Source organism: Pieris rapae, chromosome 13, assembly GCF_905147795.1.
Source record: "Pieris rapae chromosome 13, ilPieRapa1.1, whole genome shotgun sequence".
Classification (NCBI taxonomy): domain Eukaryota; kingdom Metazoa; phylum Arthropoda; class Insecta; order Lepidoptera; family Pieridae; genus Pieris; species Pieris rapae.
The window spans coordinates 9,084,935-9,104,819 of record NC_059521.1 but is presented as its reverse complement, the minus strand read 5'-3'; the positions used below and the strand labels follow the sequence as shown (position 1 = coordinate 9,104,819).

General features: G+C 34.5%; 1 protein-coding gene across 3 annotated transcripts in view; it reads left to right on the top strand.

The window, feature by feature from the left end:
- Positions 1–19,885, top strand: part of LOC110995908 (semaphorin-2A) — a 188,954-nt gene that overhangs the window by 150,491 nt on the left and 18,578 nt on the right. For all 3 annotated transcript variants that reach the window (XM_022263314.2, XM_022263310.2, XM_022263311.2), the window contains exons 7-10: positions 1,369–1,639; positions 3,311–3,541; positions 10,054–10,312; positions 12,347–12,501. In XM_022263314.2, the coding sequence (XP_022119006.2) occupies positions 1,369–1,639; positions 3,311–3,541; positions 10,054–10,312; positions 12,347–12,501 (916 nt within the window). The remainder of the gene's footprint in view (positions 1–1,368; positions 1,640–3,310; positions 3,542–10,053; positions 10,313–12,346; positions 12,502–19,885) is intronic.

Here is a 19,885-nt window from a genome sequence, read left to right as displayed (position 1 = left end):
CATGGTAGTTTAGACACCTGATTCTTTGATCTCAAGTTAATATTTCAGACGCTAGTAAATACTAGACTTATTTATTGCAGTGAACCAATTGTCAAAATTTACAATTTTTATAGGTCAATGTAATAGGTTACTTTAAATTAGAAAGAATCTTCAAATGACACATTCAAGTCCAGAAGATGAATTGTATGATATATTTTCTGCACAAAAATTTTGAAATGTTCAATCAAGGAGTTTATACCACAATATTTAAATAAGGGTACAGAGATGTAAGTCCTCAGGCCAACTTTCACTCAATGCGTAATCATTACCGGCACCGGACGCCTCATTCCGTCACTGAAAAGCTTTAAAGATGGTAATTTCGTAAACAAACAAAGCAAGGGTCTAATGAAGGTTGCGGGGTGTCCACAAAGTTTCTTATTCTACTGGGGAAGACCCCGAGCTTTTCCGTCCGATCCATTTGCTTGTTTATTCTGGCCTTTCTTTGCCCTCGACGTAAAATAATGTACCTACTTACCATCTTGTTTGCAAGCCTTGTAACAATTGTCACTTTCACACCCTTTAAAAAATTCTCAAGACCTCAATGCACCCTTTTTAAATGGAATTACCGAATAAGATGTTTCGTGAGCTTAGAATTGGGTTAAACGCTATTGTATGGCGTGTCGACATGCTAAATCGTTTGTATAAGATCTTTCTTGATCTTTAACTTACTTGAATGAGGGAAAGCCCGGAGCGCCCAGCGGGCGGTAACAGCGGGTGCCTCCTCCAGCCTAATTTAATCCTCGGCTTATTGAAATAAAAACGACATAGGTTTTCGTCAGGTGAAGTGAGGGGAGGGGTGTGCGGGTCACAGGTGCCTACGATGGTCGCGGCATCGTTAAAATTTACATAAAGTCTCAATCCACGCCGGGGAACCTCACTGCCCACCCCACGTTTATGCTACATTTAGTAATTTTATGATAATTTTGAAAACGGTCCCGCCACCCATCGCATTATACTAATAGAGGAGACCGCAGGACCGCCGTCCATGTTGAAAAATATTCAAGCGTCTTTTTAAATACGCTTCGGTCAATAAATCGTTCGGACGTGAAACGGACATGGAGTTTTAAGTAAAATTAATAGCGAATGTGTTTTCAAGTGCGAGGCCAGTTACGGCAGACACATAAATCCACTCGTTAGATGTGTTTTTCAAAACGCCTTTGATTAATAGCGCATAAAGATCGAAGTGTTTGCGCGTAAAAATTTTTTAATATTTAACTTTTTACGGTTGTTTCAGAACGAGGGTTGGAAAGCGATTCCATGCAAATGGCTATTTACGTTATACAGGTATTCGGAGCGTCGATAAAAATAAACGGTATTGTTTTGTTGTAGTCGAACCTGACGCACCTGCCGCGACATGAGTACGTGCCGGGGATCGGTATGGGCGTCGCAAAGTGCCCCTACGACCCGGCGGACAACTCCACGGCGCTGTGGGTGGAAAGGGGCAACCCTGGCTCCCTGCCTGCTTTGTACTCCGGCACCAACGCCGAGTTCACAAAGGCTGACACGGTCATTTTTAGAACCGACCTACACAACCTTACTACAGGCAGGCGGGAGTTCTCCTTCAAGCGAACCCTCAAATACGACTCCAAATGGCTAGACAGTAAGTATACGTTGAAAATTTCGTTACACAACTGTGAGCTTACGTTCATTAAAGTATTTCCAAACTTGACTTCGGGTCCTTTAAGAAAACGCAAGCATGATAGTGTCACGGCAAAATCAGTTTAACATCAGGTAGTTAAAAAGGTACCATATATATCACATAGATCACAAAACCACAGAAATAAATTTTCATAATGTTCTTGTTCAAAATTACAGACACGAATTATATAATTACTTCATAAATGATTGAAATAATCAATTCCAGAACCCGTAACCTAATTACATAGCGAAAGCATTAATTTCTCCATTTCATTAGAGCAAGTGTTGAATGCTACTAATTTACGTCAAATTAATTGATAATCATTAAAGTCAGCTTGTATTGGGAGCTAACCACGAGTCCTTATCATTAGAACAATAATTGTTCCAGTCATGGGTATTATACGAATTAAACAGAAATTGTTCCATGTTCCGCTAAACAATCGAAATTAGACCGTTTTCGCTCTAATGAACGGTTATATGCCTCCAATCTTTCGTTAATTTGTTTTTCCTGAGTATTCCGTATAGAAATTATGGGACGGTAAATTTCGGATTGCTGAGTATCGTGTTATTTGTATTTTTATTGCTGCTCTTGTAATTAATATAATGAGTGCATAATAAAATTACTGTTCGTGATATTATTTGCGTGTGTGAATTGAAATGTGCAAACTATTTATGTTAATTATTTCAGTTGAAGTTATATTATTGAGGTTTTATTAACACATTACTTGTTTTCATACAGTTTCCAACTGACCGGTGCTTCAATAATTACTATTATTATTTTTCATTATAATATAATTCATACAATCTGACACGATATATTTTACAATGATTATATTTTATCAGCAATTCTAACCTAACCATTCTACGCACTCAAAACTTAAGATTGCTTTGAGAAATCTAAGTGATTTTTTCGGATCTACACAGAGGCATTTGAATATTTTAAACGAGGCTATTTGGAACCCATGCTAATTACGACTCCCAATAATTTATAGCTACTAATATTCCAAAGCTTATTGGGATGTAATTCTCGCATTTAATTTCACTGGTGGGAACCTACTATTGCATAGAAATAGCTTGTATTTAATCCTTAACACGTGTCGATTTCATTCCGAGCCGTCAAATGAGTGCTTATTATGAACGCCCTCTATCGGGTATAATGGAGACATGGCTTCATCTAATATTTATTGCATATCACGGAATAATAGAAATTTGATACAACGGTCGGACAACTTTATTACCACTTATGATAAAATTAATATATTTTTTATTTGATTTTAATCCCACATTTAGCTTGGGTGATTTTCTAATAGACAATGTTATGTATTTAAATATAAATATATATAAAAGTAAAGGTTCTTCTATATTTAAGCATAAAAATTACTTTGTTTGCTCATAAATCATAGTAAAATATAATATATACTCGTAAATCAAAGATATGATCTACCTTATTTCTGACTCCTTCATTTTAGCTTTATTATATTATATTATATATTACAGAAATAGTTTAATAAAAACAAAGATTACAAACAACAGTAGCGAAATAATCGAAACTACAAATCATTATTAATCAATATTAAATCATAATATAGGAGATTGATTCATAGCAGAACTAATAGTATACTTCTTTTTCTAGAACCGAATTTCGTTGGATCCTTCGACGTTGGCGAATACGTCTTATTCTTCTTTCGAGAGACAGCGGTAGAATACATAAACTGTGGAAAGGCAGTCTACTCCCGAGTAGCAAGAGTCTGCAAACGTGATACTGGAGGCAAGAATATACTCAGCCAAAACTGGGCGACTTATCTCAAAGCCAGACTCAACTGCAGTATTCCTGGAGAGTTTCCATTCTACTTTAATGAGATACGTAAGTATTATTATTTTATTTATAATATAAAGCCAAAAAAACTGTAGTACCGTTTTGCGTAAACCTTGGACAATCGATTTTTAAAGCAGGATGCCTGCTGATTCTTACTGCGTCATACGAACGAGTAATTCTTTCGAACCTCCAACTCAGTTATGAATGGAATGTTAACCCTTGTTATTGTTATTTTCTCTATTTAAATTTTAGCGAGCGTATATTTTTTTTTAATAGAACAGGGGGCAAACGGGCGGGAGGCTCACCTGATGTTAAGTGATACCGCCGCCCATGGACACTCTCAATGCCAGAGGGCTCGCGAGTGCGTTGCCGGCCTTTTAAGAATTTAGCGTGTATTTATATATGCCGTTTAATCATTATTACAAAGACATAATAACGCCTTAGAAAGACCGGAACAACTTGTGCTCAACTTAATACATTTTTTGGATATAGGTCTTGAATTCAAGCCGGTCAGATTTGGATTTTATGAGATTAAATGCTTATATAAAACCCAATAAAATATGATTATTTTGAGTGCATTTTAATTTCCATTTAACTGCTGAATTCAATATGGAGAATTTATATTTGCGTTCTAAAGATTCACCAATAACGATTGCTAAATATAGGCTTCGATTATTCGATATCACCTCGACCTCCTTCTACAACTGAGGGTTTTTAAGGTATATTTTGCCGCTCACCACCACAATGTGGAAACAGCTGGAACACGACTTAGGGTAATTAAGAAAAGAGGGTGTTTATTCATCAAATGCTGGCAAAGGGCTCGCGTGTCATGGGTATTGAGTATCCATGGGCGGCAGTACCGCCTACCATCAGATGAACATCTTGCCCGCTTAGCCTCTGTTAGTGCTGAAGTATATATTGCTCTGCTTAACCGTAATTGCAACATAATACCCAAAAATTAAATAGTCTATTAAGTAAGAATTTCTGTTTCTTTTAGATGTGCATATTTTAAAATGATTTCTAAAATTCTCTTTGTCTTTTATTAGCATTCAAGTTAATGTCTCTAATATAATTACTTAAACGATAGCACATTTTTATATAGACATTCGTTTTTCGTACAAAATAAATCTGTATTTACAATATAACATTCGGAAACTCAAAAATCAATATACGCTCACAAAAGTCAACAAGTTTGTCCGACTTAAGCGATCTTAAACATTCACAGATTTAAATTTAACTACACTCCCCTTCGGCAATGCAAATATTGATTGTCAATCCCGTACAAATACGGAGTTTCAATGGTGCATAGAGATTTAAGCACGGCCAATTCTGGATTCCCATCTTCATATAATATTAACGTGCTTCTAACGCTGTACCCTGCACTCCGTGAATAACTTATGAGGCTGTAATAGGAGGTTCTTCACTCAATTAAGCTAAATAAATTGTAATGTAAAAAAGTTTTAAATGACAACAAAAGGTTAGACGAACTTAGTAGTAATTATTTCATTTAAAAACTTTCGACGTTTTATACGATTTAACATTACTATATATAATTACTAGCAGACTCGGCCAAGCGTTGCTGTGGCTAAGGTTTTTGTTATATTACATAGTAGTAAGCTATTTAAGGGAAACTGTAGGAGAACTGATGTGAAAGGATAGCTTATGTGAAACGTTGGTACTTTTAACACAGCGCCATCTGTTAGAATTGTATCAAATAACAAACAAATAATTTGCAATAAAACAATATTGCGACTATAATTAAAGATCTAAGCTATCCTTTCCCTTAAGTTGGACCAGACTGCTCACGGTGTGCCAATTTAATTTAAAATCGGTTAAGTAGTTTAAGAGTCCATCGCGGACTAACATCGTGACAGGAGATGTATATATATTGAAACAATAAAGCATGTTTTTATTAATTATGCCAAATTGTCAAACACCCAGATTTTCGATCATTAAATTGTTAGCGACAAATTATAAATATTATAAGTAGCAATATAGTTTTCTTGACACATTAAAGCTATTCGGACAGATTAATGAGTATACAAAACGAGACCTAAATGGACTTGGGATCAGATTCAGAGTCGAAACTTAGCTTAATCAGTCATATGTCAAAACTCTTTACGATTTCAACACTATGCTTAGCGGATTCGGCATCTTTAGATTTAAAGTTACAATTTGCATTTAAAGGAAGGATTTTTATTCACGAACGATAATAACGACCTAGATTCAGACATAATGGGTATGATATAAATAGACTATTATAGGTGGAAAAAACTAGAACACGTACATTAAACGAAAGGTAATTATGAATATGCGTGATTTTGAAGCATTTTCCATTTGAATAATTCACTTTAAAGCACTAGTTTTTATTGCATAATAAACCTGTTATTGTGAATACAGAGCAAGGCTATTTTTGATGTATCAGTTCTTTTACTGACCAATTTCATCAAAAGTTGACCGAGTGGCTTTAGTCGCAACTCTAATTCTGAGGTCGTAGGTTAAATCCCCGGCTGTGCAATAATAGACTTTCTTCCTATGCGCGCATTTAACATTCGCTCGTATGGTGAAAGAAAACATCGTGAGGAAACCGGCTTAAATATTGACGGCGTGGGCATACGAGGCTGATCACCGATTTCTTGCCTATTAGATTGACAATTGATCATGAAACAGATACAGAAATCTGAGGCATATAATAGGAGAACTAAAAAAGTTGCAACTCCACTGATTTTTTCAAGGAAAGATACTTCAGATACAAAGTTTTCACATCCATCTGTGCCACATTCCAAATGTCCTGACTGTATCTGTAGTTCTGTATTTCTTAATATTTATATTATAAATATTATATATAGATTATAACTATGCTTTGTAATATTTATTTACTGGTAAGCTAATGAATATTATCTAATACAAATAACATTATCCCATTTAACAAAAATAGCGTAGATAAGAATTAAAAAGAATTATATTTGTAGTCGACACGCGCTAAGCTTTCGTTTTGACAACTGTTTCGTGTTATGTTTGTAAAATATATTCCCGCCTTTTCCCAAAACATCGTTTACGCCTTTCTCATTTTAATACGAATGTTATTTATGACCATTCGTGGCAAATGTATTTTTTCTTAATGTAATTTAAAACATTTTATTATCAAATACGTTTTACGCAACATCATAACGTGTATAAACGCTAAATTGTTTTATATTTTATGTCGAAGTGTTTTTGTGTCATAGTAATCAGAGTCTCCATGACGACATAATTAAACAAAATTTCTTCAACTTTAAAGAATTATTTTAATAAAAAGTTAGCACTCTCTATATTATTTCTAACCTACTTATATGGTTGACAGCCTTGACGTAGTAAAACTAAGGTGAAAAATTTAATCATAAACTGATGAGAAAACTTTTAATATTCTAAAATTAAACAAAATTTGTGCCCTTTATTCTTAAATTAAATCCAGATATAAGTTTGTTGTTATAAAGTCTAGTCAAAGTCAATGTCAAAATTTATTTATTCATATAGGTAAAATAATGTACACTTATGAACGTTAAAAAAAAAGAAATATTAAATTAATCTAATTTTACATTTACTGCCAGTTCTCAAATCAAGGGCGTAGAACGGAAGAGAAGAACTTGCAATAAACTCTCCGCCACTCTTTTTAATCGCCAAATTTTTTTACACAATGTTTTCCAATTTCAACATGTTCCATGTGACATCTTGAGTAATAAAGAATAATAAATTAAATTAAAAACAAAGATTTGTCCTCTATGCTGATAGCAGCAGGAGGCATGGTGACACGTGTACAGGGATTCATTATTTTAAAGAAATAGGTATTTCACGCTTTAAAGCTTAGGTTAATCGAACAACCCTCAGATCGTGTTTTCAAATCACGAATTCTTTCTACATTTATGTTGTATTAAATTTAAATAAAAAAATGATTACATAAATCAAACAATTATAAGTTATTCATCACAAAAACCAGACATCGTCATTAATTAACTAAATATTTTCGACGTCCTGGTGGACAGAAAAACTGTGTCCAGTTTGTGTTTTCACCACACCAACTTCTTTCTATTAAAGGCTATGCATTCAATAAATAAGTAAAATGTATATGAAGAAAATTTGGATCCAAAACTTAAAGACGGTTGAACACAGAAGGCTGATCTACTATAAATAAATTAAACTCATTTATAAATCTCAGATGTTCTGAGTCTAAGTTTCACCCAAATATCAATGTACGATATTGATCCCAGAGCATATAGTATGTGTCAAATTAAGCCCGCCTTGATACCAATATTATTCAAACATTGTACGCTTAAGCGACATCCACTATCTTAGAACTAATCATAGTAACTTTCGAGTGAAGTTTGACAGCCGCAATAGTTAAAATTAATTGGATCGCAAACTGACGTACAGAATAATTGTTATTGGGTTTGTAATAAATTAGATTACGTATATTGTACAATTGTATACCTTGATGAACGCTTTTATAAGGCAAGGCATTTTGCTTACTCAACCTTTCTTAGTTTTATAAGCGATGGCGATTTCCTAAATCGTTGAATTACGCCCCAAAAGTATAGCCAAACGTAATTCACATTTCATTATTTTGCTTTTATTCTATTGTTGTACGCAAGTGGTTAATATAGAGTAAAAAAAAATCCTCTATTATTTAAAACACCCCAATGACCCAGGAACCGTACAGTGACTAATTCTAAATGTTTAAATGGCAAAACTACTAATGAATAAACGTTCAAAATATAATTTAAATATAACGAATCCTTATGAACTTCAGTAAAATAATTAAGTTCTTAATTTGAATTTACTGCCAGTTCATCACAGGCGTAGAACAAGAGAAATTAAATTCTCCGTCACTCTTTTAAATCATCAAGATAACCTGCAACTGCAACCATTACATCATGCGCCTGATCACATTTTAAAGCTCTCACAACTGGTAATTAACTTAATCTACAATTAACACGAAAAGATTATAACCATGCTTTGTAGTCATTATTAACTGGAAAACTTATCTATCTAATATGAATTACGTTATCCCATCTAATAAAATGTTTAAATGGAGTATGGCAGAGAGCGGCACAGTGCTGAAGGTATGATGGGATTTGGAGGAGGCCTTTGACAAAAAGCGCACATAGATTTTGATAGATAGATATATAATATGTTAGAAAAAGTGTTAAAGTGTATCTGTAATAAAAGGTTATTATTACAATTATGGTTGGTTACTGTTTACAATATTGAATGAATCAATCCTGTTGCACGCGGGCGTAAACCAAGTGAATATAGTTTTTATGGTTTATTCTTGCGTATGTCATATAACTGCTTTTTTATGGATGATATAAATGGATTTTGGGAGGTCTCACAAATTTATTCTTGTTTTTGTTATTACTATTATTAATCTTTAAATAGCTATGTTGGCCGAGTGGCTTCAGCGTGGGACTCTTATCCCTGAGGTTGTAGGTTCGATCCCCGGTAGTGCACCAATGGACTTTCTTTCTATGTGCGCATTTAACATTCGATCTAACGGTGAAAGAAAACATCGTGAGGAAACCGGCTAGCCTTAGATCCAAAGTCGACGGTGAGTGTCAGGCAGATATGGCCATACATACTAGCCTATTATATTGACAAATGATCATGAAACAGATACAGAAATTTGAGGCCCTAAGAAGATTGTAGCGTCACTGATTAAATTATTTTATTTAATCTTTAAACACTAAACAGGCTTTGGTTTATTATATGTAGCTCTCATAGAAGCTTTGTTAACATTTCTATATTTCAGTATTTCTCCGATCTATAATTTTCTATAAAATAATAACCACTTGACGCATTTTATAAATTTCAATACATTTTCAAACGAAATTCACCATTTATATTGACATTTTAGTCTCGATATTGACAGAAAACCATTTATACTGTAACACTATTAAGTATTAATTTAAAATAACGAGAATTATAAATACAAAACATTCTATGAGGCTTCAACACTCATTAATATTGAATCACATCAAGTACATAGACAAATATATCCCTCCATTAATAATACAAAACAATAGAAAATCAATTAAACCCGAGTAAGGATTCCTTTAACTAATATAACGCCTAATCCGCAGCCGAGTACGCTTTCTGAATTTCAGCCCGACTCCCGCGGGACACATTAAATGCGAAACAGGACCTGAATAGAATACCCCATCTGTTTTATGTTTGCCGTTACGTTTAAGAGCAAATTTAATTTCTGCTCCGATAATAAAATAAATAAAATCTTTATTAACCTATTTGAGTTTACAATGTGTTTGGGGCGCGAACTTCCGCTTATCCGCCCGCATTATTGTGAAGAAACTTCTCGAATTTACTGTTTGCCAATTATAATTTTCCTTATTAATCAAATAAATTTGTATTATAATGTGTCTTTTTCATTCAACGTAACCATAATGAGACAAAAAGAGACAGCCAGCGTATTAAGAGCTGGGCCACAAATCATGCTAAAAAAAAACGATTGGTTATGTTTCTGAATAAAAATGTGCTACAGTTTAATAAACATTTATCTTTGTCCACAGAGAGTATATACAAAGTACCTGGTGACGATAACCGCTTCTATGGAGTCTTCACCACCGCATCCACTGGTCTGATGGGATCCGCAATTTGCACTTTTACAATAGGAGACATCCAAAAAGCCTTTGAGGGTAAATTCAAGGAACAAGCCACATCAAGCTCCGCCTGGTTGCCAGTTATTAGCAGCAAAGTACCAGAACCCAGGCCTGGCACCTGCGTCAATGACACCTCGTCCTTGCCTGATACTGTTCTTAACTTTATACGGTAAGAATTTTAGAATTATATATTTACTAGTATATTTTTAAAGCAGATTTGTATTTAAGCAACCTCCTATACCTTTGTTAAAATGTAAACATTGTAAAAACCATCACTGCACTGCGTTAACATGCATATAATCCTTAAGTAAATAAAGTTTTATTTTTGTGTTTGCCACATGTAAATTTAAAGTACGTATATAAGGAGCCCAACCTGAAGCTAATTTCGTAAAAATATATATTACAGACCATATACAGTTCTCTATGTTAACTTGACAGTTAAAAAATTAGATGCTTCATCGAAAACAAAGTACACAAACTCAACTGTTTTGCAGTTGTATTTGAAAAAAAAATCCCAAGATGTGATGAGTCGGGGAAGACCATGTTAACGTCCTGTAAGTATAATGCGTGTGTATCTTTTGTAAAGTGAATGTTTAGAGGAATCAAGGAGGCTTAGTTATTATTACTAAATATTGTTTCCGTATTTATTGTTAATATATAACCAGTTTTTATATATAATAAATTATATATAAACAATAAATACGGAACATTGTACATCTCTTTAACACATTAAGTGCTCTTTTCTCGGATCTCAGCGGCACCGCAATTATGGCCCCGCTCCACTCGGATCCGTGTGAGAGTCCCTTCATTGTTTAAAGCATTGTCATCTCTGGCTCTCGGATCCGAGTATTCGTCACTTGACAACAATGTACATATACATACATGTTAAAAATATCACACAAGTGCCTGCTTACTAATGAAAGCCATCAAAACAATCTCTTGTATTACATGTGTAAAGGATCATTTTCGCGTCTGGCAATTACAATCTGTCTCAAGACACGTACAGCGCATTACGGGTGACGTACATAAACAAAGTTCGCGATCGCATACAGTGTTGCCAGTTGGCAGACACTTGAGCCTCACTTTTATCTAGCGACACGTCCTCTTAATTACCGCACTCACGCCGAGCGTTCAATTATTTTTTTCCACACTTTACGTGGAAACGCTGAGATTTTTACACTTCACTTGAAACATGGGAATAACAATTCAGTGGAAATTTTAATTAAATAAGTGGGATTGTTGAAAGGGTTTAATAATGTCCGCGTCGGATTGCGTTTGACATTATCGCATAACGCAGGCAATTTACGTAAATACGTATGAAGTGTTAAATCATATTTCAGTACGAAATACCTTTAAATATAGTCTTAGAGAGCTGGTGATCTTTGATAGTTAGGATTGAGGAGGTTTACTATGTGTGAAATACTAGAACTATTTCAAACATTATTTGCATTACACATAATTAAAAATATTTATTTCAAAATATTCATTCACTGAGCGGTATCTTACAAGTAACCAGCATTAAGACACAACTTATAAACGATAAATACCTACCATAATAATTAAGCCTCATTGATTCCTTGAAACATTCACTTTACAAAAGATACACACATTATACATACAGGACGTATTGTCTTCCCTGACTACTTCCCATCTTGGATTTTTTTTCCAATTTCCGAAAAAAAGAACCTAAGAGTTCGACCTCTCTTTCGAATTTTTCGTGCATATAACGGATTAAACAGCCCTAGAGCTAGATGTATTCGGTACTGGGCAATCAATTATAAAAAAAGCATTGCTACAGTGCCCATCTTGTACTTAATCCGCTGTTTTGCGGGGATTTTTTTTGCTTAACAAAAATATCTGGAATTTCATTTAATCTCGTATATACATATTTTGTTTTGTAACATTTATGTTTACCTTGATTGCTATACATTTTAGATATAGAAGTATATAACATATACCGTAGATATTATGTAGCATGTGATAAAATTGAATAAATAAATAAACGTATCTTTTTAAAGGGCCTTTTATAGAGACCTCCAACTGCATCCCTCTCTATCTTGAGCAATCAAGTAGATGTATTGTTACATATGATCTATTAGGTATCAATACGATAAATAAAAAGAAAATATTGAAAATAGTTATAAGAATATATTAACAAAAAACCAGATAAAGTAGAGATATATCAAGATCACTGTTATTTCAGATCCCACCCATTGATGGATAGTGCTGTGTCTCATGAACACGAAAAGCCGATTTACTACAAACGAGACCTGTTCTTCACGAGGCTAGTGGTGGACCGCGTCAAGGTAGACATGATGGGCCACCAATTGGAGTACACAGTGTACTATGCTGGAACAAGTAAGTTATATTTAAGTTATTCTAGTCTTTTACTTGCTGACATATCCAACTCAAACCTCAGAGCAGTGCAGTGTTAGCCTAGTCTTCAGCGTGTGACTATCATCCCTGAGGTCGTAGGTTCGATCCCCGGCTGTGCACCAATGAACTTTCTTTCTAAGAGAGCATTTGACATTTGCTCGAGCGGTGAAGGAAAATATAGTGAAAAACCAGCATGCCTTAGACCCAAAAGTCGACGGCGTGTGTCAGTCACGGAAGGCTTGGCTATGCTATGCTTGGCACTTGGCTATTTGATTGACAAATGAACTTAAAACAGATAAAAAAATATGAGGTCCAAACCTTAAGAGGTGCCACTCATTTATTTATTTATTATATTCTTTAATAATATTATATTCCTTATTTGAATATTATATTATTAAATTCAACTCAAGTTGAGATTCACTGCCGAATAGTCATAGTCTGAAGCCTCGAATTATTACAAAATTCAGTTACGTATATTTAACATGAAATATACACAAAATGACATTAATATATCGTAAATTAGATTTATTAAGAAACTATTACCAGACACCTATAGTAGGACGAAACCTTTAAATCTGATTCACCCCTACCTATCAAATAATATAGCACTTATCTAAAATTAAGTACACTTCAAAGTGTCTTAAGTGCACATCACCATCGAAATTGAATTAATAATTTTGACTTGAGTGATACGGTAATTGAATAACGCTTCACGCCAAGGGTCGGGTCACGAATATTCGACCCGCCAAGATTTATTTTGGCAGCTGTCAATGGATTATGATTTGTTAACATGAATATTCCATGTTAATTGTCACGGACACGATATATTCGATTTTAGAAAATTGATGGAAGGATACGGGTGTGATATTTTACATAAATGACACATCTATTCGTTAACCATAAAACTTGAAATTCTTATTTTAAAAATAGGTATAGATGGCTTTATATTCGAAATTTAAAATATAAAATTTTACTTTTAAATGCATTGCTAAGTTTAAACACGTACTTTATTTTAACCATGGATCTGGACATTCTTATTTTGAAAATCGGTAGTGCGCCTGTATATTCCAAATTTAAAATATTAAACTTTACAATGCTTTGCAAAGTGTGAAACGGGCAAAATTAAACACAGAATCGTAAATACAGATTATATCCTTGCTCTGTGCACATGAATACTTTTGATTGACTACGTTCACCATTCCGTGCATGCAACTGTTTGAATAAAGGTACTCCGACATTAGCGTCCGCTTCCATTCATGGCGGGACATGCTAGACATGAAAAACCGTTTATACTATTTGTATGCACACAACACCTCCTTAACACTTTGTCAACTTGCTATTTATTAACTTTTAAAAGCACTAAAGCTTTTAAGCCGCACACTTGAACTGTATTCCGTTTTTCTCGCAAGTAGAAAAAAGTGCATTTCTCTTTAAGCCTTTTTGAAAGTCGCGTTTCATTTCCACAGTTTTTCTTTCTCCTAAGGGGTTGTGCGATCTCGAAAGTATAATGTGAACGAGTTTATTAATAACTCCGACACTTTCTGTCATTGCATCACTGAAAAGTAATTTCTTTCCCTTTCAATTCACAATAGAAATTAGCTATTTAAATATAAATAAAAGGTATTCAAATATTTATAAATAGTGTAATAAGCCTCACATATTTAGGCTTTAGCGTGTGACTCTCATACCTGAGGTCGTAGATTTAATCGCCGAACGGTGAAAGAAAACATCGTGAGGAAACTAACTTGCCTTAGACCCAAGTCGACGGTATTTGTCAGGCACACCAGTCGGATCACTTACCTGCTAGTTAGGTTTTTTTATAGAACAGGGGGCAAACGGGCAGGAGGAGGCTCATCTGATGTTAAGTGATACTGCCGCCCATGGACACTCGATTTTAGAAGGCTCGCGAGTGCGTTGCCGGCCTTTTAAGAATTTAATAGATTGACAAATGACTATGAAACAGATATAAAAAGTCCCAGTCCTAAAAAGGTTGTAAAGCCAAATTTTTTTAAGTAGCAAATTTATATCACTTTTGTGAGTAATGTTTTATATCCATAAATAACATATGCTATACGGCGCTTGTCAGACAAACATAGAATTGCACTCAGTACAAATATATGCACCTCGAGATTGTGGCAGACCACTGTACGTCACGCAAGATGTCGTCGCGGTGAAAATTCCCTTCGCTATAAACAACGCTTTCAAGTGGTAATAGCCTGCGGTATTGCAATTTTCAGCAGTCTTCCTCAAAATCGTTTTCTAAACCCGTTCTCAGAATGAATTAAACTCACGTAGGTAGCTAACGAAGGGGGAGTTTACGGAACTTCTAAAAAGAAGAGCCACATTCGAGTTGGTGTTTGAAATGCTCGTGTGGAATATTAAATTGTTTAAGCGTTACCTTTGACGTCCCCTTCTGCTTTACCCACGTACCGCGATAATTACTGTTGCTTAATTTCCATAATGCTATTTTATGCCTTCGAATAGTCGAATCTCTTCGAGCGTCAAAGAGAACGTTGACAACATTCTGAGGCAAATTAGAACGCAATTAAATGCTTAAACATTAATTATTTTATGTATTTATAAAAAAACACTTCTGCCTGCCTGTGACCCAAAATTGACACAATTGTTTATTTACTAACTAACTGTAGGAACTCAAAAATAGTATTACTGTTATAGTTAAGACTCTTCCAATACCGTAAATAGCCTGGAAATTCTGCCAGCTCTTATATTAAACTCATGGAAATAAGTTGTACGTTTAACTAGCGCTTGAGGCTTCTGAAAAAGGACAGTTTACACTTTCAATAAAGAGTGCGCTGTCTGCCGTGATATTACGTTCCCGCTTCACCCCATTTCGAGTGCTTACAGCGTTATAATATGCATTAAACTGCGCTAGCCGGCGGAAAGTTGTAGCGGCGCTCGAGGTGCCGGCAGACAATGAGAAATGAGTGTATGATGTTCCCGCAATGCGGGCTCGTTCGTTCCATTTGTTTTATCATGCCTAAATCACTGTTGCCATACAACTTCTGAACGTATAGGTTGATAAAACTTTGACAGCAACTGTCGTGCACACACCCCTGTTTGTCAATGGAAGGGGGCTGAGTATCAAAGACATTAAGAGTATTTAGAAGTTAACGAAGTTAATTAAATTCCTTGAGACATCACTAAGAGTAAGGGCGTCTTTGTAAACACAATAATAATGTAAACGTATCAAAGACAGCACGCGTTAATAATTACAAAACTTAATTAGGGAATGTTATAACCAAAAATTAACTTAGAATTGAAGTGCTAGAATAGAATATAAGTAAGCGCTGTGAAACACTTCCTCTTCAGCATTATGCTGAGTCAGAGCTAATTACAACCACAGCACACGCATTACGCCGCATTAAACCGTATCTGGTTCCTTAAAAAAAATGTTGTGTGGTTTTATGAAACCACGGTGAAAGTGAAACTTTTTTTCACATTAAAGACATTTAACTAAAAAATTTTGGAATAATATTCCATTAAGGGTGGGTATAAAATCGCTTTATCAGTCTTAATTTTATACTTGGAAAATTGGAATAATAATGGGACTTATAGAAATAGACTAAGTCTCCAACTAATATTTTTATAGAATTCTGTGTCTTAGAGAGTACGACATACATAATACTTAACAATTATTTAGATTATATACACATATTAAAAAAGCGTGGAGCACTGGCACAAGTGAATAGTCTACACTACACGGTCAGCCGCTGCGAACTATGTGCGCCGCCATATTGGCCTTAGCTGCTATGACGAGCGCCTTACACATTATCCCTACTCCGCGGCCAACCGTCACGCGACATGCGCCACACAGACCAAAAACATTGACACGATGTAATAAAAGTTTCACTGTAACATAATTTTTAATATTTTGTGGTTACTCTTATTTTGTGTGTTTCTGTGTGTGTTTTGTTAGTAATAAATGCTATGTCTATGTCTAAGTCAGTAATTTGGTTAAACTTTGACGAGAGCTCTAGATCCGAGCAGTTATTAAAGCGATTTAAAATGCACAGTCAGCTGAGCCGGGCGGCGGTCAGCGAATATATCGTGGCCATCGTGATATAATTACGTGAACTCCAAGTCACAAAACGCTTAGCCCTTTGAGGTTTGGAATTCAGTTAGAGTTAGCGCACTGGCCAGACAGATTTAATAGCTTTTAGTACGCGAATAAATGTCGCGAAAAGTTCACTTCTCTTCCTATTTTGTCTGCGATGTCAACATGTGTCTGCAGTTTATTAAGCCACTAGTGTATTTAGGATGTTATTCCTTTGAGATAGCTTTATTTTCAAATAATAGTGTGCAAATATTTTGTAACAAATGTTTTATGCATAGAGATAAAGAGGAACGATTCGTAAATATTTGATTACCTTTTTTTTATAAATGTTATTTAGATAATTCCCCGACTTTGTAGTCGTCGTAGGTATTGAATAGCTAACGTAAATGGTATTAATAAACCGGTTTATAAAACACTACTACCTATTTCTTTTAACTACTTTTTGTATGACCTTTACAGCAAATCCCAAAAAGATGCCTCTTAACCTTATGTTACCTTAATGTTGAACCAGTAACTTTATAAAATGTTATAAAAAATGACAAGCTAAAGCTTTAACAGGTCGCCAGTATAGTATAGATATAAAGAAAAAAACAAACGAACAAAAATATCTTTATTCATATAGGTAAACAAGTACACTTATGAATGTCAAAAAAATTAAATCAATTGTGAATTTACATCTACAGTTATCAAGGGCGTAGAACGGAAGAGAAGAACTGGCAATAAACGATAATAAAGATAGTATAAAATAGTTAGCAAGCTATACGTTTCTGTAAAACTCTTGAATATTATACTCGCATAAACTTGAATTTATTAAATTATTTCTATGACAATTCAAATGCCTGTCAGCCATGTTTGTTAGCGAAAGTCTTTTGTTATATTCTACAACCTTTTAGAACACAACAGAAACTTGTAAGTAGTAATATATACATCGCAGCCCTGCAATATTCTGAAGATCATAAAAAATTGTTTCTTAAATATTAACAGGCTCGTAACAATTTACACCGTCCATATAATATAGGTAATGATACACTGATATTGCTCTCAAAGTATCGGAAAGCCATTTGCCTAAGTGCATGAAGTCAAAGTTTTGCCGTAAACATGAATTGCGATCAAAGGAAATGATATGTGTAGGTGCATTAACTGTACTTTAACGTATTATGGACTCTTGAGACTTATTACAGTTGGTCGGTGAGCCCTTGTATGCAAATAACGTGAAAGCATCTTAACCTTTTTATGGTTTAGCTTTTCAATGAACAAAAAATAATCTAATCAATACTATATATGTAAAGATACGTTTAGCTTTTGTTATAAATGCTGCATTATTGATAAATATGTAGCTAAAGCAGTTATCCCATAACGGGGTTTATAAAAATTACTAAACATTATTAACTTATTTAATAAAACTAATTTAATTAATTTAATTTAAGTTCCACTTTGTGGAACCAGCTGCCCACTGAACTATTTCCGAACTAATTCGACTTAGGGTCCTTCAAGAAAAGAATACAAATTCTTAAAAGGCCGGAAACTCACTCGCGAGCCCTCTGGCATCGAGAGTGTCCATGGGCGGATCACTTAACACCAGCTGAGCCTACTGCCCGTTTAAATTAGAAGATTATATCTGAGAGTATGGCTATATTTATTTGAAAATATTGAAATATCCAGCTCAAATAACCCGGTTGCGTTATTTATTTTCGAATGTATTAAAAATTATAATATAACAGAAGTGTTTATTCTCAGATTAAATAGGTTTTTGTCATAAGCATCTACTTGTATCATTGCTAGCTTTGTCTTTTGCTAGCCATTGGTGCCTGACATTGATTATAAAAACTGACACGTTTTTGCTAACTCTGCCTTTATTTGACTATTTTTGACAACTATTATACAAATATAATTTATAACACCGAAATAGTTGAATCATTAAAAATATCTTTGTCTAATTTGATATAAACGCGAATACAATTTTAAAACGACAGAAGACGCTGTTGACGATGTTTTAAAATGGTGGGTGAGCTAAAAATTTCAGCGAAACATTTCAGCTTTCGTTAAATCTATTTCATAACTGGAACAATATTTAGTAAGGAAACAATATATTTTAAAAACATCAAACAACTCGAGGACTGTGCGGTAAAGCTATTGCGTAACATTTGTATCAATGCAATTAGAATTATTTATTTATTTTTTATTTATGCAGTATTTTTTTAGCTACTGCCCCAGTCGCGCTTACGCTACGTCAGTGACGTAGCGTAAACGCGACGAGTTGGGTGACGTAACGTCACCCATCTCGTCAGAGAGAATAAGCTGTATGCGTTCTGTCCCACTCTAAGTCACCCATCACGCCATACCAATGTAAGACACAGTAACGCTCCCCGCTCTAATGCGTATTGGCTGTACCTATATAACGACATCGTTTGTTAGGTTTATTTTCGTTACGGATTTTCTTGATTCGGTCGCCGCGCTCAAAGCCCGCGACAAAATCTAAGCCTCATGGACAAACATATATATAATTTATATTATCGATCACAGTTAATTAATATAGTCTTTAAACAATTCAAAACTGAAATAGACGGTCGATTTGTTTTATGTATGTAGTTTCTCCGTCCGTGGACCGATCCAAATTCAGAGCGATTAGCCCAGAGATATCCTTAGAGATTTGGTGATAAAAACGAATTAAAGTTTCACACATTTTATTGTCTTATAAGCCTAATCAAAATAATTATTCTCGCTTGCAACCTGTTCAACCGTTTAGGTCTGATCGTATATTTCAGTGTCTATTCCGTGATCATTTCTAATAGGCAAGTCGGTGATCTGACAGTACGAATGGACTTTCTTTCGTTCGTACTTCGGCAACAGTCTAGGACCGAACCTATAACCAATCGATGAGGCATTAAAACCACTTGGTTTATCACTGCTGTTTAAACTTATTAAAATTTGTATTGCAAAATTCGTGTTTTAAAATATTATTTATCAAAACGCTTGATGGTTTTAGACCTGATAGTTTTATCCATAACCAAAGCGTCATCACTGCACTGGCCACACGAAAATGAACGATATTTATTGCTGAGCTCGATACGGTATTGGAGCGGAAATTCCTAAGTAATTTATAGTAGACTGTTACCTTAGCTTACATTGTGTCCACTATTTTGAGTTAGCTCCAAGCTTTGAGTCAGTGCTTAGATCCGATATCGTTTATAATTTCAAAATGTTTTTAATCTCGACGATTACATAAAGAATAAATTTGTTTTTCCTATCAACGATGCCTTGGAAGACATTTTGATTTGAGTAGATTATATA